Genomic DNA, 23736 nt, shown 5'->3' with positions numbered 1-23736 from the left:
GGGGGCAGGCACTGGGTGGGATTCCTTGTCCCACACAGAAGGCCAATGGGCACTTCACTCTTCCCAAAGCACCTGAAGAGCCCACCTGGTACTACTCTTTGGACCCATTGAAGTGGTCCAGGCCACCACTCTGCATGTCCCCTAAGGCTGTTCATGGATTGGGACCTGCCCCTGCCTTGTTGTCTGGGATGCCCTGTAGCTACAGGGAGGGGACTCCAAAGAGGGTCCAGGATCTGATGGCCTTGCCTGTCACCAGCCTCTCCTTTCCTTCACTACACAGTGGCCAGAGACCTAGCCCCACAAACAGAGGGCCAGTCTGACTGCAGAAGGTTCTGGAAAGGCTGGACACGGTGGCTCACGCCTGTAATCCTAACACTCTGGGAGGCCGAGGCAGGCGGATTGCTTGAGGTCAGGAGTTCAAAACCAGCCTGAGCAAGAGCGAGACCCCGTCTCTACTATAATAGAAAGAAATTTAAAAAAAGAAGGTTCTGGAAAGACAGAGGAGGAGCCAGGAGGAGTGGGAAGGAGGCCTTGAGGACACCACACAGTGATTCGTGCAGAAAGCAGTTCAAGAGGTGGGAGGCCAGGCTCAGGAGAGGCCGCCTGGCCTTCTCCAGGAGGCTCCCGTCCCGCCCCGCGAGGATCAGAGTGCGGGTCTCCCGGAGACGGTCTGCGGTCAGGTCATGGCTGCACCGTAAGTGCGTGCCCTGGCCCTCTCCGTCCCCAGCCTCCCTCTTCGAAAGCTCTGGAATATGATTTTGAGGATCTAACCCTTTCCTGCTCCTAGTTTCCATGCACAGCCTGCTCCCTGGGGCTCTATCTTCTCTCTCCCACGCCCAGCACCTGCAGGTACTTACCAATCCCCCACCTCAGCGCTGGGCTCCACACGCCCCCACGGCTCCCACTACTTCTCCCTTGGCCGCACTCCCTTGACCAGTGTCCCTGCGTTCCCACCGGGAGCACCCTCTGCTTTGCTGGTGTCCCTGGCCTGGCAGGGCTCAGGTAGTGTTTGTGGGACATGTGGCTGTCGTGTGTGAGTGTTAGACACAACGTGTGCCGCAAATCCGCACATCGTATAGCCCTGATGCTCTGCAGTAGGTCAGTCTGGGGTGATCTATGGATAAAAGCAGTAACAGTGCAATCCCTACCCGTGCTGGGCCAGGACCTACGATTTAGGGTAGGGTGACCCAAGGTTGGCTCACAAGAGCACTGCAGCTCCCTGGGTAGGGAATGGACGAGTGACCCAAGCTAGCCGATAAGAGCTGGCCATCTGGAAGTTAGAGCCAGCCCGGGAGCCTCCACACTGAGCAAGTGGTCAGAGCTTGATCTCAGCATCCACCCTGTGGGTCCTGGCAGGCCTAGTGCTAGATCCTGAGATGGCTCAGGCCGTTGATTTTGGCTTTGGTTGATTATATCCAAGAATACTGACCCACCACCTCCTCACACTTCACGCCTGCTCCAGGGTTCCCAATGGCAGTGACAGTCACCACAACACAGGCCAGAAACCTGAGAGGCAGCCATGACCATGCCTCTCCTTCAGACCACCTGCAGTTCCTACTGATTGCACTTCCTCATATTAATAGTAACAACAGTAGGAACACTCATGTGGCACATCTTTCATGCCAGGAAACATTCTGAATATTTTGTATATGTTAACTCACCAGATTGTTTATTTATTGCCAATGCCAAAGATTCCAGAGCTCTCTATCTCTTTGCCAGGGGAGCCTGAAATGCTTGGTAATTCCTCTAGCCTGGACAGGAACTACAATAAGCACAGCCCCCAGAGGACCCTTGAAGGATATACAGTTTTGAGAAGTACACACACCTTTTTCTTATTTTGTTTTTTAGAGACAGGGGTCTTGCTATGTTGCTCAGGCTGGTCTTGAACTCCTGGGCTCAAGTGATCATCCCACCACTGCCTCCCGAATACCTGGGAATACCAGCAGTCACAACACCTAAGTATACTTTATTAAATCACAGTGGCAGAGGTGGTGGCTCACACCAATAGTCCCAGCACTTTGGGAGGCCAAGGCAGGAGGTTCACATGAGGCCAAGAGTTCAAGACCAGCCTGGGCAACATAAGGAGAGTCTATCTCTACAAAAAATAAGAAAAAATTAGCCGGGTGTGGTGGTGCGAGCACCTGTAGCTCTAGCCACTTGGGGCACTGAGGCAGGAGGATCACTTGAGCTCAGGAGGTCGAGGCTGGTATACCTAAGATTACACCACTGCACTATAGTCTGGGTGACAGAGCAAGAGCCTGTCTGTAAAAGAACGTTTTTTTTAAATCACAGAAATTTAGGGTTGTGAAATTTAGGCATAATCAAGCCTATCCTATCTCATTATTAGCCCTATTTTACTCCCAGCTAAATGGGAGACCTTACTTTCAGGCAGATAAAGTTGTTCAGGTAAAAAGTCTACTCTCAAATTTTTTAAGCTCAAAATAATTTTTATGCCACAGTGGTGTATTTTGAACTCATTTACCTACAGGAGCCCCTCCCTGTCCTCCTTGTTTCCTCTGTATTCTCACCTGCCCTCTCCTGGCCTGCAAAGGATAATTTCAAAATGCAAGTACAACTCCAGCCCCCACTCCTCTTCCTGCTTTGGACGCATGCAGAGCTCCAAATGTCAAAGCCCAGATCCTTGACAAAGGGTCCCTCTCCCAGCACTCAAGGAGTGCCAGGCTCCTTTAACACGGCATTTGCATAGGCTGGGCCATGAAGCGCCACCTCCTCTCCCCTGGGTCTTACTGCTAACCTCATCCGCTGGAGGCCATGTGCCAGCCCAGGCGACAAGCTTTCTGAGCCCCATGGACCTTGCCTTAAGCACTGGGTGAGGTGGCTGTGGCCAAGACTGTGCCAAGGCAGGGACCAGGTCGACTTCTGTGCAGGTGTGTTTGTACTGTATCACTAGAGACTCAAGCGTGTCAGCACACAGTGGACACACAGAACATTTGTTATGAATGAACAGGGGACTGACCATCTAAGGACAGGGCTACCAGCTAGAGGAGGCGAGGCTTCAGGGCAGGGCTGCCAAACTCACTGTGCCAGGGATGCCCTTAGTATCTGCAGAAGACGAAGGACTCAGAACCATGTTTTGAAATGCATTGCTTTACCAAAAAAATTTTAACTGAAACGCAAATGTCAAAATACAAAAATATGTTTGTGATATATAAATATCTGTGATTCTTTATTAACATAAAATTATAAGATCTAAAGGGAGAACTAATAAGTACCAGAAATACAAAGTGACTACTGTGGATATAACCACTGTTTTGAAGTGTCTGCAACAGCTGTAGAGCAATACATGACAGTCGCTGTGATGTGTCACCGCAGTCACTGGGACTTGTTAATTCTGCGGGACTTTGCTGTTCCACTCACAGAAGTTTCAGCTAGACTGGTGAAAATAAGGATGGGTTGTTCTCACCTCAGCTCCTGGACTGCCCCAATTCCGGGTCCCTGGACCACAGGTTAAGGAAGATAGAAGGAGTGGCCCCTCCACAGCTATCTCAGGAAATCTCCAGGAAGACAAAGTGGGCAGGGAGCTGGCAGGCAATCCCAACACCAAAGGGCATTTCTCTGTGTGGGAAGCAGAAAGGGCAAAGAAGGAAAGGCCCACAGGCTGGAGTTTCCAGAGAAAGCCTGTGTGCCTGTTTGGCTGCAGGCAGGAGTCGGTGTCCTGAGGCATAGGCTTGCCCCCACTCCTAGCACAGGTGACAGGCATTGCTTACCTGGAAGTGCAGGGATTTTAGGTTGCAGGCAGGCCCAGATGGATTAATTACTGCAGAAGAAAACAACTGCTATCTCACTTTCAAAGGGAGATGGTTGGGAATGAATGGGCTAGAGTGAGGGTCAGGGTAAATGACCCGCCACACTGGGACATCAGTCTCCCCCCACCACTCATCCTGGCTCCCCCTGCCCCAAAGCCACTGAGTGTGGGGGGAGGGGACTCAGAAGAGCTTCCCGAACTCCATCACTGACAGAACATCTCCTTCATTTTTACTGGTTTAATAATTTTAATATTTTTCCTTAAATAAACTCACTTCTAAAGTTAAATACTTATTGCAAACAATTTTCAAGACCCTTTATATCACAATCCAAATGAAAACCATTATCCTTGCCAGGCGCAGTGGCTCACGCCTGTAATCCTAGCACTCTGGGATGCGGAGCAGGAGGATCACTTGAGCACAGGAGTTCGAAACCAGCCTGAGCAAGAGCAAGACCCCTCTCTACTAAAAATAGAAATTAGCTGGACAACTAAAAAGATATAGAAAAAATCAGCCGGGCATGGTGGCGCATGCCTGTAGTCCCAAGCTACACAGGAGACTAAGGCAGGAGGATCACTTGAGCCCAGGAGTTTGAGGTTGCTGTGAGCTAGGCTGACGCCACGGCACTCACTCTAGCCTGGGCAACAGAGCGAGACTCTGTCTCAAAAAAAATAAAATAATAATAGAAAAAAGAAAACCATTATCGTTTGCCACAAATAGAAGACATCTGTGAAAACACAGGAACACAAAACACTACAGTTTCCTCCAGAAGGCTCCAACAAGCCGGGGCTCCAGCTCAGAAAGCCGCTCCGCAGGCTCGCAGGCGGCACGCAGCACCGAGGGCGCGGCGTCTCCGCGGGCGGGCGGCGGCGAGGCCCGAGGCGGAGCCGGGCCGGTCCCTCGGTCCCTCGCAGGTCCCCGGGGGCCGGGCCGCTCCGCACGACGCGCCGGCCCTCCCTCCCCGCCGCGGAGCGGGCCCGAGCCAGGGGAGCGCCGGCCCGGGCCACGCCAGCGCCTGCCCGCTCTGCCCTCCCGCCTGCCGGGCGCCCGCGGGCTGGGGAAGCGCACGCGGTCCCCAGGAGCCGTTGCCGGCTCTGCGTGGTCACGGGAGGGCGCCGCGGAGCAGGGCGCGGGCGCCCGCGGGCTGGGGAAGGGCACGCGGTCCCCAGGAGCCGTTGCCGGCTCTGCGTGGTCTCGGGAGGGCGCCGCGGAGCAGGGCGCGGGCGCCCGCGGGCTGGGGAAGCGCACGCGGTCCCCAGGAGCCGTTGCCGGCTCTGCGTGGTCTCGGGAGGGCGCCGCGGAGCAGGGCGCGGGCGCCCGCGGGCTGGGGAAGGGCACGCGGTCCCCAGGAGCCGTTGCCGGCTCTGCGTGGTCTCGGGAGGGCGCCGCGGAGCAGGGCGCGGGCGCCCGCGGGCTGGGGAAGGGCACGCGGTCCCCAGGAGCCGTTGCCGGCTCTGCGTGGTCTCGGGAGGGCGCCGCGGAGCAGGGCGCGGGCGCCCGCACTCGCGATGGGCCCAGCCTCGACCTGCCGGAGGCCGGCCCCGGGGCGGCCGCAGCCGGGGGCGCACGAGCCCACGCGGGGGCCGCCGTCCGGGGTCGCGGGCGGCCCCCTGCCCCGCCCCGCCCCTCGTGGAGACGGCGGCGGCGGGTGCTGCGGCCCCTTTAAATGCGGGCCGCCCCGCCCTGCGCCGTCGACTCGGCGGCGGCCCCGGATCCAGGCCCGGCCACGGCTCCCGCCGCCCCGCCCAGCTCCCCCGGCCCGGCCGCCAGCGCCCCGCGCCCCGGAGGAGCAGCCTGCGCGGCCCCGCCGCGGTCCCCCGCCCGGCCCGGCCGCATCCCCGCCCGGCCCCGGGACCCCAGCCCCTCCAAGCCCCGGGGCCGGGGCCCCCGTCGCCTCCTGGCCCCCGCGCCCGGGCCCCGGTCCCCCGGGCCATGCGGCCTCGGCCCCGCCGGCGCCCGCCGCGCACCGGAGGAGATGAGGCTCCGCAATGGCACCTTCCTGACGCTGCTGCTCTTCTGCCTGTGCGCCTTCCTCTCGCTCTCCTGGTACGCAGCTCTCAGCGGCCCGAAAGGTGAGCCCCATCGCCCGCCGCCGGCCCGCGCCCGCACCTGGGCGCACCTGGGCGGCGGCCGCGGGAGGCGGCCGGAAGCCGACGCTGCGCCCCCTCCCCGCCCGGGCGGCAGGGAGGACGCCCCTCCCACCCTCGCCCCCACTTGTTTGCTGCCGGAACAGCGAAAGTCTCCTCCGGCCCGGCTGGGCCAACCGGCCAAGCGGCGGCCGGCCCCCGTGGGGTGCTTGGGACCAGCCTCCGTGGGCACCGTTATCCCGAGGCTGGGGTGGTGGCTGCCACTGGCGAGCTGAGGACTCACGGAGTTTTCCGAGAGGGGCAAGACACAAGGTCACAGAGGTAGCTGTGACCAGGTAGTCCCAGGGCGCCAGCTCCAGTTACCTGGGCAGGAGCAGGTACAGTGTTACAGTTACACAGGTGTGAGCGGACAGCCAGACGTTCAGGCACTACCCTCCATACAGGCACTCCTCTTGTCCACCCCAGCCCGAGTCCACTGTGGTGCTCTTCCTGCCTGTGGTGCTCCTGGGAGCGCCCTGCAGCCCCCTCCATGACTCCTCGGCAGGTGCCTATGGCTTTTGGCCTGTGGGAATGAGTGAAGGCCTCGTGAGCAGCCAGCCCAGCCCCTGCCCCCATAAATTACTTTTGTGGGCTCACTGGGCCACCCCCAACCCCTACCATCCCCACCCCTGAAGCTTGCTCAGGCCCGCCAGGCCCTCTGGGGCTGGCTGGCATGCTTTCGGGTGGCGGGGGCCAGCAGACCCAGCACTGGCTGGAGTCCCTTGTTGGTGGTAGGGGTGGTTTGGGCGGAGTGGGGCCTGAGGCTCTTGTCCAGCCTGAGGCACAGGAGGTGCAGGGAAGAGCTTCCTTCCTGCCTCTCTGCCTTCCTGCTTGAGGCCTAAACAGGATCAGGCTGCGCCAGCTGCCCCTCTGCCCCTCTCCTGCCACTGCTTCCCTGTTCCCCGACAGCACACTCAGTGTGGCTGTGGGAGGACCTGGAGTTTTCCTGGCCCCCCAAGCCCTGCTATACCCCCACTGGGCTCCTGTTAGACCAGCCCAATCTGCTGCACTTGTCCTTGGGGTAGAATCCTGGGCTGGCCTTGGGCCTCCAGGACCAGAATCACAACCCAGGGACTCAGGGAAACTGCTAGGGCCTGGTACAGGGAAGGGCATGGCTGGGGCAGAGTTCTTTGCAGGTAGGGCGTGTCGCCTGCGGGAGGGCATTCCAGCACTTGGGAGAGTGGCCATGGAAGCAGACTGGCACGAAGCCCCAGCGGGCAAGTCCCTTCGTGTGGGTGGGTGGTGAGCCCTTGCACGCGGTTCCACAGCTCCTGTGCCTCCTGCAACAGCCGCGCGCCCTCAGGCTGGCATCAGGGTCCCCACAGTATGCCCCTGGAAGCCCAGATGGCCATAGGGAGCCAGTCTCGGGGAGCAGCAGAGTGAGGGTTTACATGTGGCCCCCATCTAGGGCCTACTGTGCCTGGGGGAGGCATCAGGAGGCTGGCATCTGAGGGCCTGGGGAGCAGGAGGGCACCCCCCCGCCAGAGAAGGGTAGGGGTTTAGGTGCAAGGGTCCTTCCCCTAGGGGACGGAAGCCCACAGGCCAGAGGGGCATGGAGAAGGGGTGATCTGGGCCTCCTTTTTGAAAGACTGTCGCTCTTCCTGTGGGGACCAGTAGGGGCACGTCTTTGGAGGCCTCGAGAGAAGTCTTAAGCTTGGGCTATTATGTGAACCTGTCTCATTCTTACATGTACATAACTGTATCAAGTCCCGGCAGAGCCAGACTAAGCCAGTCTGAAGCTAGATGGGGGGGTCCTGGCCTCTAGATTGCCTAGGGTAGAGGTCTCAGGGTAGGCCCAGTACTTATTAGAAAGGCAAAGAAACCAGAATTTTCAGCAAAGGGAGGAGGTGGGCAGGAGGCAGAGAGGAAGGTTCAGCAGGAGCAGGTGACATCCTGGAAGCCTATTGTCAAGCCCAGGAAGGATTCTTAGACCTTGGCAAGATGGGCCTTGGAGGAAGGTTTTGGGCCCAATTTCATACCCTGCCTTGCTTGGCTAAGTTTGTGAAGCAGCTCTGCCAGTGTAGGCCTGGTCCAAGCACCGGCCAGCGACCACTCCCAGGGAGGCAGACTCTTAGGTGGTGACCCTGGGCCTCAGCCACACAGCCCTCCCCAGTATCCAGGCTGTCCCCCTCCCTGGGCCCGCACCTCAGCAATGATAGACAGCCCCTTGTGACCCCCAGGAGCGTGCAAGGCGAGGAGAAGAGGGAAACACCTGCCACCCACCTGCAGGTGAAGGGCAGGCTGTTGGCTGGGCCAGGCACCTGCCTGTGCTCCTTGGAGTCTGTTCCCTTTCCCTCAGAACGGGGTGCAAGGGTTGTGTCCCCACTTGGTCTTTGATCTCTCCCCCACGAAGAGGGAACCAGTGGGGAACATTGTGGTTTTGGGGCCGGGGGTATCACGATTACCCTGCCCTGGGCAGGAGGGTGAGAAAGGCCCCAGTCCTCACTGGTGCGGGGTGTCTCTCAGTAGCTGGCCACAGCTGCAGCCCTTCCCAGGGCCAGCCCGCCACTCCTCCCTGGCGTAGGGAGGTGTGGATGGAAGGAGAAGCCAAAGTCCCTTCAGCCCCAGCTTCCAGGAACTGCTGCCACAGCCTGCCTGCCCAGAGGGCCAGGGGCTCCCCAGCTGCCCCTCTCAATATTTATGCTCCTCGCCTGTAATCCTAGCACTCTGGGAGGCTAAGGCGGGCAGATTGCTTGAGGTCAGGAGTTCGAAACCAGCCTGAGCAAGAGCGAGACCCCTGTCTCTACTATAAATAGAAAGAAATTAATTGGCCAACTAATATATATAGAAAAAATTAGCCAGGCATGGAGCGCATGCCTGTAGTCCCAGCTACTTGGGAGGCTGAGGCAGGAGGATCGCTTGAGCCAAGGAGTTTGAGGTTGCTGTGAGCTAGGCTGACGCCATGGCACTCACTCTAGACTGGGCAACAGAGTGAGACTCTGTCTCAAAAAAAAAAATACTTGCACTCCTTCCAGGCCCATGAAGGGTATGGGGTATCGGCGTGGCCTGGTAGAGTCTGGCATGAGGCCCAGCCCATGGGGAAGCAGTCACAGAGCTTGAGTTTCTGGCTTTGACAGGCAAGGTCAGAGTGGACCCACAATCAGAGAAGCCGGGATCAAGGTCAAGCTGGGGGCCTTGCAGGGACAGGGCCTTCAATATTCAGGGAAATGACAGAAGGGCTGGTGTGGACGGGAGCCCATGGGGCTGGTCCCCTCCTGATAAACAAAAGACCTAGACAGGAAGGGAGGCGCCCAGGGGGAGGGAAGCCATAGTGGGGAGCAGTCTGCCCGGGCCTAGGTGCCCACTGGCCTGTCCACCTGGATGAGCTGGTGTTGAGCAGGCTCGTCCTGCGTAAGGCACAGGGAAGGCCAGGGTCAGGGAGCCCTCTGCCCTCCCCGTCATTTCACAGAGTGGCCCCACCACAGGGGCTGCTCTGGACAAGCCCGTGGCATAATCCACAAACCACAGTCCTTAGGGGACTCAGTGGCTCCACTGTGTGGGGGTGGGTGGCAAAGCCATAGGTGGGTGGGTGGGTGGGGACTCGCTGTCCAGGCAAGTCCTGAGCTCTGAGCTCCCTCCTGAGGGCTTCAGGGCCTGACACCTCCAGGACTGCTGGTTGTGTCAGCAGTGTCCATGTGGGCTATTGCTGAAAGGAGGACTGGTGAGGGTTGGGGTCAGGTTTCCAGGGTAACTCAGCCTGGAGCCCGGCTTCAGCCTCACAGAGCACAGCTCTGGCAACCCAACTCTCCTTCTGTCCCCCAGGGGCTGCCTGAAGCTCTGCCTTGGCCTTTAGGGTGTGGCTAGGGATGATCTGCCTGGCTCCCCTCCCCCCAATCCCTCCCGCCTCTGGGCTGCCCCTTCTTCTTCCCCTGGGACTCAGCACTTAGACCTCTGCCCCAGCTGCTGAAGGGGGTGTGTCCTGAAGTGACCAAACTTTGCCTTGATTGTGACTTTTGGTGCACAGAGCTTGGGGCCCAACACCACCTGGGGGCACATGGGGCTGCGAACCCAGGGAGGTTAAGGACCTGAAGAGCTGCCTGGGGGTAGGGTGGTTCTGGAAGGCTTCCTAGACTTCACAACTTGGAAACAGGCCTTAGACCCTGCACAGTTTTCATTAGGTCCTGAAGACAAAAGGGGATTCTGGCCGAAGCCACAGCGCCTTTGCAGGACATTAGACATGGGAAAGGAGGCGGATGTCATGGCAGAGGAGGGCAAAGGCTAGCCCAGAAGGCCCAGTGCACAGCCACAGTGGCTGCTGGCTCCCAGCCACAGGGAGGTTGTTTGCCTCACCCTCCTCACGGGGCCCTGCCAGACAGTGCGGCCAATCGCTTGGCACCAGGGATTCCTCCTCACAGCTGGCAGCACCAGGCGGGGCCTGGCGGGACATGGGTTGGCACCTTTTCTGAGGTGGCCCAGACTTGTCACAGGTCTCCAGAGACGCAGGCGCCAGGGCATTCAGAGCTTGTCCCTTCTCTGCTGTTGGCTTTCCTTGAGCAACCTCTGGGCTAGTTCTCAACTTGGTCTGCTCCTCAGAGCAAAGGGGTGGGGGGCTCCGCAGCTGCAGCCGCCACCCCGGAGCTAGTGAGGCTGAGAACCCATGCAGAGTGAGAACCAGCGATGGCCATGAGGACAGTGACCCTGTGCCCAGGCTCAGTCTATTTGGAGGGTGGGAGGAGGAGTCTAGGGAGGGTGGCTGTCCCCAGAAAGCCATAGGATGGTGCGGCCTTAAGGTGGGGAGGCACCCGGAGCCCAAGGTGTGGGCTGGAGATAGAATTCTCACACCAGGAGCAGAATAGTTTTAGGAAAGAAAGTTTGTTTTACTTCTCAAAGGCAGGAAGGGCACAACAGGAAAGTGGGGAGGGTAGGAGGTTTCAGGTTATTTGGGAACAAAGAAAAAGAAGAAAGTAATTGTAGCCAACTGATAGCAAAAACAGCTGAGAAACTGTGTTTTTTAATTTTTTTCCCTTCTCTGTGAGGCTGTTTATCAAAGTCCTTGAAATGTAGTCCTGACGGGAACTGAGGCTGGAGGGGCTCACAGCCCTGCTGGCTTCTTGGGGCTCTTCCGGACACTAGGGAAACTCTTGGAGACAACGGCTGAGGTCTCAAGTGTTTAGTCAAACAAAATAAAGGGGTGTTTGTGCAGTGAGTTTGTCTTTAGAGGGGCAATGATATGCTGAGAGTTATTTCTCTTTCTGTTTGATGGTTTATTTTCCTCTGTTAGCTACTTAATTAACAAGGCCACCTTTCACTGTGACATCATCCTGGGAGGTAGGGGCTGAAGGGAGGGCGGGGCAGGGGGTCTTGAGGAAGGGGCATCCTCATGCCTTGGGTGGGGCCTTGGGCATCCCTCCCCCACTCTGCGAAGGAGCATGTGCTGTGAAAAGCAAGAGGGGTTACAAGCCGTGGGCAGAGGGCTCAGTCTGGGCTGTTCCGGCCCCTGCTAGGCTGTCCTGCCTAGGGCTGGAGAGGGCACCTAGAGAGCGCTAATCCCCTGCTGGGCGCTTTTCCCCGCAGCATGTGTTAGGGTGACTTTAGAGTGGCCATATGTGACTCCAGATGTTCTGTGTAGATGGGACAGATGTACCCACACACACTCAAGGGGCGGGAGGTCAGCTCTAGGCCGCCCCCTGGTGATGGCGTGCGTGCCGCCTGCAGGCGACGTGGTGGACATTTATCAGCGGGAGTTCCTGGCACTGCGGGACCGCTTGCACGCGGCTGAGCAGGAGAGCCTCAAGCGCTCCAAGGAGCTCAATCTGGTGCTGGACGAGATCAAGAGGGCCGTGTCAGAGAGGCAGGCTCTGCGAGACGGAGACGGAGACAGCAATCGCACCTGGGGCCGCCTAACAGGTGAGCTCCGGGGCAGGACCAGGTGGCGGGGCCAGGCTGGCTGCGTTGTCTTCATCGGTGCTGTCCCTTTTTGATCACCCAGAGGACCCCCGACTGAAGCCGTGGAACGTCTCGCACAGGCACGTGCTGCACCTGCCCACTGTCTTCCACCACCTGCCGCACCTGCTGGCCAAGGAGAGCAGTCTGCAGCCCGCGGTGCGCGTGGGCCAGGGCCGCACTGGAGGTAGGGGCGTGGCCAGGGAGGGGTGCCAGGGAGGTGCTGGGCGGTCCCCTGCGCTGCCCTGCGTCACGCCTCCGTGCCCCGCAGTGTCGGTGGTGATGGGCATCCCGAGCGTGCGGCGCGAGGTGCACTCGTACCTGACGGACACGCTGCACTCGCTCATCTCCGAGCTGAGCCCGCAGGAGAAGGAGGACTCGGTCATCGTGGTGCTGATCGCCGAGGCGAGTGCGCGGGGTCTAGGGGCCATTCAGAGAAACTCCCATGGCGCAAAGTAACCAGAAGGAGAAATTAAAACAGGACATCATTCCAGAGGAAAAAGCTTTCAGAAGTCCAATTGTCAGTTTCATCACAATTTATCAAGACAAAGTTAAAAAGAAAGGAACGTTTTAGCGCCCCCTGGTGGGGACGCCGGTTACCCGCTGCCCCGCCCACGGGCCTGCCGCCCTTAAAGGGCTTTCTCTGAGGCCAGCCCTACTGGGTCCTGGGCACCAGGGCTCGCTCCCTCCGCAGGCCGGGGCGGCTGGAGCCTGTGCCCCTCCCCGTCCCCCTGGCCATGTGGGGCGGCCGCCGAGCTAAAGGAGGGTGTTTGGTCTCCCCACAGACTGACCCACAGTACACTTCAGCAGTGACGGAGAACATCAAGGCCTTGTGAGTACTGGCCGCCCAGAGAGCTGGTGCCGGCAGGGTCTTTGTGGGGGTTGGGCAGGCAGGTGTTGCTTCCCCTACAGCTAGTGCCTTCCCTCTGTGGGGCAGGGGGCTTGTGTCTGCCTGGTGAGCCTCGAGAAGGGGACAGGGTTTGGTGGGCTCGAGACCCTCAGCCCCTGGAGGCGCACACCCACTGGGCCTTGCCGTCCCTCAGGTTTGCCACAGAGATCCATTCTGGACTCCTAGAGGTCATCTCCCCTTCCCCCCACTTCTACCCTGATTTCTCCCGCCTCCGCGAGTCCTTTGGGGACCCCAAGGAGAGAGTCAGGTATTAGCATTCCCCCAGGCCCTGGCAGCCTGCCGCCTGTGCTGAGAGCCATGTGTTGGCGCTTGCCCACAGCGCTCCCGAGTCTCTGGGAGGACCCTTGCATGAGGGCGGGAGGACAGGCCTGCCCACTCGGTGGCCTCTCTGGTGGCCACCCTGGAGGTGTAGGGTCTGAGCTCCTGAGGCCCTGGCCCTGGCCCGCAGGTGGAGGACCAAACAGAACCTGGATTACTGCTTCCTCATGATGTACGCGCAGTCCAAGGGCGCTTACTACGTGCAGGTCAGCCCTGGCCCCACCCGCCCGATCGGCCCTGGCGCTAAGCCCTGTCCCGGAGCGCAACTGGCCAGCTCTGGTCAGATCTGGGGGATGGCCTGTCCCTGCCCCCACGCCCATCCTGAGTCCTGGCCCCTGCCTGCCCGTGCAGCTGGAGGATGACATCGTGGCCAAACCTCACTACCTGAGCACCATGAAGAACTTCGCACTCCAGCAGCCCTCGGAGGACTGGATGATCCTGGAGTTCTCCCAGCTGGGCTTTATTGGTGTGCCCCCCTCACGCCCTCGGTGCGGCCTCTGCGCCGTCCTCCGGTCCTGCTGCTGTGCTGCGTCATGCTGTGCTAGCCTTCGCCCAGACTGGGCCCGGCCTGTCCTGTTCCCATTTGCACTCTGCATGGAGGGTGTCTCCCTTCATGGTCCCTGCCTGCCCCCTTGTGCCCACGCCCACCTGAAGCCCACCCACGGAGTTTGCTGTGGGAGTGGGACCCTCCCAATGGCTCCACAGGGATTAAGAGGAAGTGGGCAGTGCAGCGCTGCTCACCCAGCACCCTTGTCCCCATCCCACCCCCAGGGAAGATGTTCAAGTCTCTGGACCTGAGCCTGATCGTGGAGTTCATCCTCATGTTCTACCGGGACAAGCCCATCGACTGGCTCCTGGACCACATTCTGTGGGTGAAAGTCTGCAACCCCGAGAAGGACGCGGTAAGCGGGATCTGCACGCAGGGCAGCGGCTTAGCGGCCGGCGGGGACTGGTTCCCGGCTCTGACAAGGAGGGACCGCAGGCTACAGGAGGGCCCTGGTGGCCTGTGGGCAAGCACAAGTTGTGGGAGGCCAGGCTGAACTGAGCCCCTAGGGTGTCACCTCCCTCCGCAGAAGCACTGTGACCGGCAGAAGGCCAACCTGCGGATCCGCTTCAAGCCATCCCTCTTCCAGCACGTGGGCACGCACTCCTCGCTGGCAGGCAAGATCCAGAAACTGAAGGTGGGCCCACCCCCATGCTCACCCTGGGCAGAGCTGGCTGGGCTGGGGTGGGGTGGGGTGGGGCCTGAGCCATCCCTGCCATCCCTTTGTGGCTGCAGGACAAGGATTTTGGGAAGCAGGCCTTGCGGAAGGAGCACGTGAACCCGCCAGCGGAGGTGAGCACGAGCCTCAAGACATACCAGCACTTCACCCTGGAGAAAGCCTACCTGCGGGAGGACTTCTTCTGGGCCTTCACCCCCGCTGCAGGGGACTTCATCCGCTTCCGCTTCTTCCAGCCGCTGCGCCTGGAGCGGTCAGTGCCGGCACCCAGAGGCCTGCTTTGGGGTCGGGGCTGGGTGGCCACCAGGTATAGGCCTCACAACAAATTCCTGGGTCTTTAGGTGACTCCCAGCAAATATTTATCCTCATCATGCTTCAGTTTACTTACCTGAAATCTGGGGCTCCTAAGGGTAGCTACCTTGTAAATAACAAGTCAGACAATGCCATTGCCTGTCACCATGGTCCCAGAGAAAGGCTCTGGTTGCCTTGCACAGCCTGATGGCTGCCCTGGCATGCTTCTGGCCTGGGCCTGGCCTTGCTGCGCTGAGGCCTGGGCGGTGTGCAGTGCCACCCCTGCAGCAGCTCACAGGCCTGCCTGGCCGTAGGTTCTTCTTCCGCAGTGGGAACATTGAGCACCCAGAGGACAAGCTCTTCAACACTTCTGTGGAGGTGCTGCCCTTTGATGTGAGTGTGGAAGGGTGTGGGTGTGCACCGAGGTCTGGCCCTCCCATGGCCATCTGCATGGCCCATGGCCTCCCATGGCCCCTTTTGTCCCCAGAACCCCCAGTCGGACAAGGAAGCCCTGCAGGAGGGCCGCTCAGCCACTCTCCGGTACCCTCGGAGCCCTGACGGCTACCTCCAGATCGGTGAGTGGGAACGGGGAGAGCAGATGCTGGGCTGAGCAGGCAGGCCCTGTTTGGGCTGGGGTTTGGGGACACCCTCTCAGCACTGCCCTCCCCCAGGCTCCTTCTACAAGGGTGTGGCAGAGGGTGAGGTGGACCCTGCCTTTGGTCCCCTGGAAGCCCTGCGCCTCTCCATCCAGACTGACTCGCCGGTGTGGGTCATTTTGAGCGAGGTGAGGCGGGGCTGGGCTGGGGACACATGAGACAAGCCCCAGAGCCCTGGCAGAGCTCTCGGGCCCACTGACCCTTAGTCTGGCTCTTCTAGATTTTCCTGAAAAAGGCTGACTAAGGGAGGTCTTCTGAGGGTGCACTGAGGATCGATCAGCCTGGAGCCCACATTTCCAGGGATGCCGTCGCCGCTGCCCCCGAGGGCCAGGCACACCGCCCAGGCCGCAGGACTGTGCCTGGAGTGGGCTTGGGCCAGCCTGGGGTCCTGCTGGCCCGGAGGCCCCAGGAGCTGGTGCTGCCCAGCCCGCCAGGCCGAGGGAGGAGGCAGGCAGCCCCCACACTGTGCCTGAGGCCGGCCCATGCCACCCGGAGCCATTCACACCTGGCTGGCTCCCGTCAGGCCGTTTTAGAAGAGCTTTTTCTTGGGCGCCCACTGTCTCCGCGGAAACACTGGAATGCATATACTACTTTATGTGCTGTGTTTTTTATTCTTGGATACATTTGATTTTTTCACGTAAGTCCACATATACTTCTTAAGAGCGTGACTTGTAATAAAGGGTTAATGAAGTGTGTGCCTCGAACACGAGTGCTCTGGACAACTCCACCTCTGCCTTTGTGCCTTGCTTTGCTTCACTTCAAGTGTCTGGCCTGTGCCTGGTAGTCTTGCTGGGCCACCTCACCCGTAGCAGCTGCAACTTCTGGTGGCATGTCGCAGCGCTCCCAGCAAGCATCTCTATTGATCTCACCCCTGTTTCACAGGAGGGTCTGAGCCAGCTGGTCAGTGACTCATAGGTAGAGCCCACCCAGAATCCAGGTCCAGGCACCCAAAGCCACCCCTGCCCTGTCAGGAACCCTTACTATTCTCTCCCATGTCATCATTGGTGCTCTGAGTATCTGGCTCCAGCTGGTTCCAGCTGCTTGAGACAAGGCCTTCCCTTTGCTCCTCAAGCCAAAGGCATTTCTGAATCTCCTTGTTACCCTGCTTCGTGGGTTTCAGCTCTGTCCTCATCCTGGGTCCCCAAGACTCTACTCCTCTTTGGTCCCTCGTCTTTGACACCTTTAGGGTCTCCTGCCCACCCCAGGCCTTTGCACACACTGTTGCCCTTGCTTGGAAAGCTGTTCCTCTGCAGCCTTGCTGAAAGTCACTTCTTTACATTGATTGAGACAGTCTCACTCTGTCACCTGGGCTAGAGAGCAGTGGCATCATCATAGCTCACAGCAACCTCAAACTCCTGGGCTCAAGCAATCCTCCTGCCTCAGTATCCCAAGTAGCTGGGACTACAGGCATGCGCCACTACCATGCCTGGCTAATTTTTTCTATTTTTTGTATAATAGATACAGGGTCTCACTCTTGCTCAGGCTGGTCTCAAACTCCTGACCTGAAGCAATCCTCCAGTCTTGGCCTCCCAAAGTGCTAGGATTACAGGTGTAAGTCACTGCACCTGGCCTGAAAGTCACTTCTTTAGAGATGCTTTGGCCAGGTCTTCACAGTGTCTGGTCCCCCAACGCACCTGGCCATTCTCTTGAGGACACCTGTCACTGACTACATTCCTATCATGCTGTCTGCTCGGTGGTCTTGGAGCGCTGTCCTGGACTCCTATACCGTTCTAGATGCTGGGAACCAGTGCTGACAAAAAAGGTCCCTGCTCTCACCTGGGGAGAGACCTACAGGCTCCTGTGTCCACGGTTCAGTGGAGGGGAAGGCCAGAGAGAGGGTGAGGAGACAAGGAGAGGAGAGAGCCCGGGCGAGCGTGGGGAGGAGGAGCCGTGGGGTGAACCCCGAAGGAGACAGGCGCCCTGGGCAGAAGCACCCCGGGAGTGTTGCGGAGGAGGCTGAGTGTAGGGCAGGAGAGGACTGGACGGAGCCCGGTCCCCTGGGAGGCCCTTTCCTTCGCGACCCCACCCATGTCCCCTCCGGCATGCCACGGACTGCCATGGCCCGGCGCTGGCCCTCCAGGCTCCGCAGCCCTCAGCGCGACCCCGACCCAGAGAACGCAGCTGGGGCCAGTCACGACAACTTTAATTAGAGGGCAGGCGGGGGCGAGCAGCCCTCCTCGGGCTCCGGCTTTTCTTCCCGGGCTCCGGCTTTTCTTCCCGGTCCGCCGACTGGGCGGCCTGCTTCTTAGGCCCCGGGCAGCAGCGTCCGAAGCCGTCGGAGGAGCGCGGCGCCGGCGGGGAGGAAGTGCGCGAGCAGGCCGAGCGCCGCCAGCGCCACCAGCAGCCAGAGCGCGCGCGCGCTCGCGTACAGCGGGCCCAGCCTGCGGGCGGCGGTCAGCGGGCTCGGCCCGGGACCCCACGGCCGCGCGGACCCCACGGCCGCGCGGACCCCACGGCCGCGCGGACCCCACGGCCGCCCGGGACCCCACGGCCGCCCGGACCCCACGGCCGCCCGGACCCCACGGCCGCCCGGGACCCCACGGCCGCCCGGGACCCCACGGCCGCCCGGGACCCCACGGCCGCCCGGGACCCCACGGCCGCCCGGACCCCACGGCCGCCCGGGACCCCACGGCCGCCCGGGACCCCACGGCCGCCCGGACCCCACGGCCGCCCGGGACCCCACGGCCGCCCGGGACCCCACGGCCGCCCGGGACCCCACGGCCGCCCGGACCCCACGGCCGCCCGGGACCCCACGGCCGCCCGGGACCCCACGGCCGCCCGGGACCCCACGGCCGCCCGGACCCCACGGCCGCCCGGGACCCCACGGCCGCGCGGACCCCACGGCCGCCCGGGACCCCACGGCCGCCCGGACCCCACGGCCGCCCGGGACCCCACGGCCGCGCGGACCCCACGGCCGCCCGGGACCCCACGGCCGCCCGGGACCCCACGGCCGCCCGGACCCCACGGCCGCCCGGGACCCCACGGCCGCCCGGGACCCCACGGCCGCCCGGGACCCCACGGCCGCCCGGACCCCACGGCCGCCCGGACCCCACGGCCGCCCGGGACCCCACGGCCGCCCGGACCCCACGGCCGCCGCCAGGGCCCGCCCACCTGCTCCCGGCGGGGCCCCGCCCGCCCCGGTTCTCACCTGAGCTGCGCCGAGCGCGCGTAGCCCTGGAAGTAGCGGAGGCGCGCGAACAGGTAGGCCAGGCCGCACAGGGCCGCCGCCCCTGCGAGAGCAGCGCGTGAGCACGGCCTGGGGGCCTGGGGGCCTGGGGGGCCTGGGGGCTCCGGCGAGCGCGCCCTGCCCGCGCGCAGACCTTCGTGGAAGAAGACGCCGGCGACCCAGAGCGCGGCGAGGAACAACGGGAAGTACTCGCTGCAGTTCACCCTGCGGGGCGGGGCGGGGCGGGTGAGGACGCTGGTCCTGGGCCCTGACCGCCCGGGCTCGCTCGCTTCCCGCCGCGCCTTGCCGCCGCGTCTCACTGGGCTCGGTAGATGCGCTCGAACTCGGGTGGGCCGGTCGTGAGTGGCGGCGACACGCGGAAGGCCCTGCGCGCCGAGATCACCTGCAGGGAGAAGTAGGCTACGAGGAGGGAGTCAGGTCTGAACGCCTGGGGGCCGGAGGGCTTTTCGTCCTGGCCCTGCACTCTCCCTCCTCCTTGCTTGGCCCTCCAGCTCCCTGCGGAGGAGGTGCAGACCCCGTCGGCAGGCTGCGGGGGAGGGCAGGGCTGAGGCTTGGGTGCGCAGAGGCCCTGTCCCACCCTGTGAGTGTGTGGGGAGGGTTATACGGGCACAGGGACACCTGCCGCAGGAAGGGCCCCTTGAGCGCTTGACCCTGAATCATTTGACTTGAAAAACATAGGCAAATACCCGGCTCTTGCTATCTGGACACCAGGGCCTGAGGACAGACCTGGCTGCATGGCTCAAAGTGCAAGGAAACACACACTGCGTGGTCCCTGGTCACCCACCAGAAGGGACCCAGGCCAAAGTCACTCAGGCTTGGGTCTCTGTGCCTCCAAACTGTGACGTGGGGTCCTGCCTCAGTTTCTCTGTTTAGGCATTCTGGACCCAGGCCTAAATCTGACAGCCCCCCTCTCTCCTGCTCCCAGGTGGTTGCAGCTGGGACTCCCCAGCTTAACTCCAGGACCCCAGGGCTCTGCCACCTCCATTCCAACACGGGGAGGTGCAGGGACAGGCTGGGCCTCAAGGTTCTCTGTCAGCAAGGGCCCTTCTCTTGGCCCTGGGCCACACACACAGCCCAGTGCTAAGAGCCTGCCTATGTCCCAGTAAGTCCTGTGTCCCTGGTGCCTTTGGTGCCAGGCCCTCTACAGACATATCCTACTGCAAGTGCCAAGGGGTGGCCAGGTCAGCACAGTGCTGGTCGTCCCGTTGGCCTGTCTGTTCTGCCACTGCAGGGCCCCCACCTGGGGCTGTGCCTTATCCTAGCCCACACCTGGGGGGGCAGTGGTGTCCCTAAGCCACAGAGATATCTAGTCCAGGAATATGGCTTCTAGCCCAGTATGGGAAAGGCATAGAGCTGGCACCTTTTGTGGGGCTGGGAGAGTGGGTTCCAACCCTGTCCAGCTCCACATGGTCCCAGCATGGAGGGTGCCTTTGAAGGCAGGGCTGAGGGGTGGAGGCTGCTCGCTGGGACAGCCAGAGAGAGGACAGCTGGAAAGGGTAGGGATCAGCTGCCCCAAGCCCACAGCTGTCTGACCATTCTTCCTGGCACCCTCCTGCTCCCCACGTCCTGTAGCTCACACAGCTGCGTGCCCCACCTGGATCCCCGAAGGCCGCCGCCCTCCTCCAGGCTTCTTTGTGCTGGCCCAGCTCCGAGGGGCTTGGGCCTTGGCACTGGAGCCTGGGCTGGAGGCCCCTCCTCTGCCCGGACGGGGGCTGGCTAGCACCTCCCCAAGGACTGGTGGGCAGAAGGCAGGCGACGGGGTCTGAGACCCACCACCTCCCAGAGAAGAGCTAGCCCACCTTGCAACAGGACTCCCAGGAGGGTGACGGTGGCCAGGAGGGCCACATCGTCCTTCATGGTGCCGGTGGCTTTGACGGCCCAAGCTGGCGTGTGGAAGGGCCAGCTGGAGAGCTCTTATCTCCTGCTGCTCAGAGGTTGGCCCAAGAGAGGAAGAATGGCCTCAGCACTCTGCCCGCCCCCGTGGCTGTCTCTGTGGAGTGGTGGGGGCGGGGACCATGCCCACACGGAGCTGGGGAGCGGGCTAGGCCAGCAGGGCGGAAGCCAGGCCTGGGAGTGGGCCAGCAGCCAGCTGGGGTCAGCCTGGCCACTTCCTCCAGTTGTTCTTGTCCCCTCCATGCCTAGCCCTGTGCCGACAGAGCCCAGCCTATCCGCCCCTGGGTGTGACCAGCTGCAGCATCGCCCAGTGAGTCACAGGCTCTGCACCTTTGGCAGGTCTCAGATGGCTCTTCAGACCTCCCCTTCATCCTGGGGCCAGTCCCCAGCCTCAGGCTCACCAGCTCCCAGCCCTGCCTCACCACCCACCCCTGCACACAGACTTATCTGCATCCCCGCCCCCAACCAGGGCTGTTCTGTCACATGCAGCTCTGACTGCACCCTCCCCTGCCCAAAGCCTCCCTGTAGCCTCAGAATGGAGTCTAAGCCCGCCCCCTTCCCCTTGCCCCCCAGCCACAGTGGGCCCACCAAGTTCTCCCTCCTTCAGGGAAACCTGATACCTGCCAGTCTCACATTCACAGGGCTCCAGGGACAAGGGCCATCCTGCCATGGCAACAGCACCTGTCCCAAGGCCTCCCAGCTGGCAGAGTGGGTCAGCCCACTTGGGATGGCCAAACCCATCACTGTAATGGGCCTCTGACCCCAGAATCGTCACCTGCCATTTGTGCCTGCCTAGCATCCCTCAGGGTAAGCTCGACCCTCCCCCTGCCTACACCGAGGCCTGCGGGCTGGACGGAGCTGGCTCCTGCCTCTCCCGGGCCTGCGGGCTGGACGGAGCTGGCTCCTGCCTACACCGAGGCCTGCGGGCTGGACGGAGCTGGCTCCTGCCTACACCGAGGCCTGCGGGCTGGACGGAGCTGGCTCCTGCCTACACCGAGGCCTGCGGGCTGGACGGAGCTGGCTCCTGCCTCTCCCGGGCCTGCAGGCTGGACGGAGCTGGCTCCTGCCTCTCCCGGGCCTGCGGGCTGGACGGAGCTGGCTCCTGCCTACACCGAGGCCTGCGGGCTGGACGGAGCTGGCTCCTGCCTACACCGAGGCCTGCGGGCTGGACGGAGCTGGCTCCTGCCTCTCCCGGGCCTGCAGGCTGGACGGAGCTGGCTCCTGCCTCTCCCGGGCCTGCGGGCTGGACGGAGCTGGCTCCTGCCTACACCGAGGCCTGCGGGCTGGACGGAGCTGGCTCCTGCCTCTCCCGGGCCTGCGGGCTGGACGGAGCTGGCTCCTGCCTCTCCCGGGCCTGCGGGCTGGACGGAGCTGGCTCCTGCCTACACCGAGGCCTGCGGGCTGGACGGAGCTGGCTCCTGCCTACACCGAGGCCTGCGGGCTGGACGGAGCTGGCTCCTGCCTACACCGAGGCCTGCGGGCTGGACGGAGCTGGCTCCTGCCTCTCCCGGGCCTGCAGGCTGGACGGAGCTGGCTCCTGCCTCTCCCGGGCCTGCGGGCTGGACGGAGCTGGCTCCTGCCTACACCGAGGCCTGCGGGCTGGACGGAGCTGGCTCCTGCCTACACCGAGGCCTGCGGGCTGGACGGAGCTGGCTCCTGCCTACACCGAGGCCTGCGGGCTGGACGGAGCTGGCTCCTGCCTCTCCCGGGCCTGCGGGCTGGACGGAGCTGGCTCCTGCCTCTCCCGGGCCTGCAGGCTGGACGGAGCTGGCTCCTGCCTCTCCCGGGCCTGCGGGCTGGACGGAGCTGACTCCTGCCTCTTCCGGGCCTGCAGGATGGACACTTGAGCCAAGACTCCAGACAGTGAGGGGCAGTTCTGGAAACTCTGGGACAAGAAGCTCCAGGTGGGGAGGGAGATGACTGAGGGCTGCTGGCCACTGGCCACCCTGGGAGGATGGAGCCACACAGGGCTGGGCTGCGAGGAGAGGAGAGAGGCGGCCGAGGACTCGCATCATGGCCTCTGGGCGGCTCGGCCTTTACAGTTCCGTGAGGTGCCTGCTTCTGCTTTTGGCTTGAGTGGGCTTGAGGTGGGTTTTGGTCAGTGGTGGCAGAGTCCAGCCTGACAGAGCTGCGTGGGCAATAGCCGGGCGAGGCCAGGTGCTGGGTGCAGGGACGGGTCCTGGCCTCAGGGGCCTTGGGAGCTCTGCCCTTGCCACCCAGACTGAGGGTGGTGCCTGCTGGGCTCCCCCAACCCTCCCCCGCCATCACCTGGCCACTGCCCCCAGAAAGCCACATGCTCCCTGCTGGGGACCTTCCAAGCTCCTCGAGGGCAGGGGTTGTGCCCATGCCTGGCCCAACTTTAGACCAAGAGCTGAAGTAGCAAATGCCTCCTAGGAGCAGGGATGCAAAGACACAGTGCCAGGGAGCAGAGTGGTCCCCATCCTCCCGCCCTGCCTTTGCCCATGGAGTCACCTTCCTCACTGAACCTGCCCTGTTTGTGGCCCTGTGGCCCGGCCAGGCCTGCCTGAAGGCGGGGACACAGGCTGCCCCGGCATGGCGTCAGCATCAGGGCCCAGCGCACTGTGCGTGTCCATGTGCCCCTGTACCCACCAGCCCTGTCACACACCACGTGTGTCTCTCTGTGCTCCAGTGCCAGAGCTGGTCCACGGGCTGTGTGTCCGTGTGTCTTTGCTCGAGCCCAGGCTCTCCTCTCTGCCAAGCTCTCATTTTCTCTGAGGCCTGGACATCCTCCAGACCGAGCTCGTCCCCTCAGCCCTGGCAACAGGAAGCTGAGGGCTGACAGCAGCAGCTTCTGAGGAAGTCCCTGGGCAGATGTCCAGGACAGGGGAGTGGGTCCCGGACCCACAGCCTCCTCAGGCCCCCGGGTCCCCACCTCCCTCGCTCTGAGCTTGCTCAGCCTCTCAGGGCTTGGGCTTGAGCCAGCTCCTGCGGACAGAGGGCCAGGCAAGGCCCTCCAGGCTCTGGACACCCAGCCTCCATCCTCCTGGCCAGCTCTGGAGGCACCACCAATCGGGAAGGAAGTGAAAGCTTCTCCCAGCCCCTGCTGGTGCCCTTCACGACTGCAGCCCCCACAAGGCCCTGAGGAGCCGCCAGACACCCACTCACCAAGGACGCTGAAAGGTAGAAAGGTCAGCAGAGCTGTCACATAGAAAAGAGGTCGGAGCTTCTGAGCACTAGACCATCATAAGCAGTGCACACGGCTCAGAGCCTGAGCTTGAAAAAAAATTTTATTTTGAAATTATTTTAGACTTACAAAAACATTGCAAAACCAGTACATGCTCCCCATGTATAACCCTTCACCCACTTCCTTCAACGTCAAAATCTTATATAATGGCAACTCCACTATGTAAACCAAGAGAGGAACGTCCATACAATACCACCAAGCCTCTCTCCAGATCTTATTCGAGTCACCAGCTGACCCACCGAAACGGTACAGTCTCTAAGAACGTTATGCTGTGCCTGACACA

General features: G+C 61.9%; 2 protein-coding genes across 5 annotated transcripts; one reads left to right on the top strand and one right to left on the bottom strand.

Annotated features, from left to right (window-relative positions):
- The first annotated feature begins 5703 nt into the window (after positions 1-5703).
- On the top strand, positions 5704-15872 carry MGAT4B (alpha-1,3-mannosyl-glycoprotein 4-beta-N-acetylglucosaminyltransferase B). Of its 3 annotated transcripts, XM_012789919.3 has the most exons (15): positions 5704-5836; positions 11546-11737; positions 11820-11960; positions 12045-12178; positions 12559-12605; positions 12817-12930; positions 13132-13207; positions 13353-13467; positions 13773-13903; positions 14075-14182; positions 14281-14474; positions 14827-14905; positions 15000-15087; positions 15184-15296; positions 15389-15872. In XM_012789919.3, the coding sequence occupies exons 1-15, from the start codon at positions 5740-5742 to the stop codon at positions 15410-15412; spliced, it is 1653 nt and encodes a 550-aa protein (XP_012645373.1). In that variant the 5' UTR covers positions 5704-5739; the 3' UTR covers positions 15413-15872. The 3 variants fall into 3 exon arrangements, with proteins under 3 accessions (XP_012645373.1, XP_012645374.1, XP_012645376.1); XM_012789920.3 differs by lacking the exon at positions 12817-12930; XM_012789922.3 differs by lacking the exon at positions 15184-15296.
- A 1422-nt stretch (positions 15873-17294) lies between these two features.
- On the bottom strand, positions 17295-20333 carry LTC4S (leukotriene C4 synthase). Of its 2 annotated transcripts, none has more exons than XM_012789942.3 (5): positions 20155-20333; positions 18655-18737; positions 18489-18559; positions 18317-18398; positions 17295-17549 (listed from the first exon to the last, which is right to left on the bottom strand). In XM_012789942.3, the coding sequence occupies exons 1-5, from the start codon at positions 20200-20202 to the stop codon at positions 17414-17416; spliced, it is 420 nt and encodes a 139-aa protein (XP_012645396.1). In that variant the 5' UTR covers positions 20203-20333; the 3' UTR covers positions 17295-17413. The 2 variants fall into 2 exon arrangements, with proteins under 2 accessions (XP_012645396.1, XP_012645395.1); XM_012789941.3 differs by having other exon boundaries at positions 18655-18754; positions 20155-20332.
- Positions 20334-23736: the final 3403 nt, after the last annotated feature.

This window comes from Microcebus murinus, chromosome 17 (assembly GCF_040939455.1).
Source record: "Microcebus murinus isolate Inina chromosome 17, M.murinus_Inina_mat1.0, whole genome shotgun sequence".
In the NCBI taxonomy this organism is placed as follows: Eukaryota; Metazoa; Chordata; class Mammalia; order Primates; family Cheirogaleidae; genus Microcebus; species Microcebus murinus.
The sequence above is the reverse complement of the archived record's forward strand: the minus strand, read 5'-3'. Positions and strand labels throughout refer to the sequence as shown.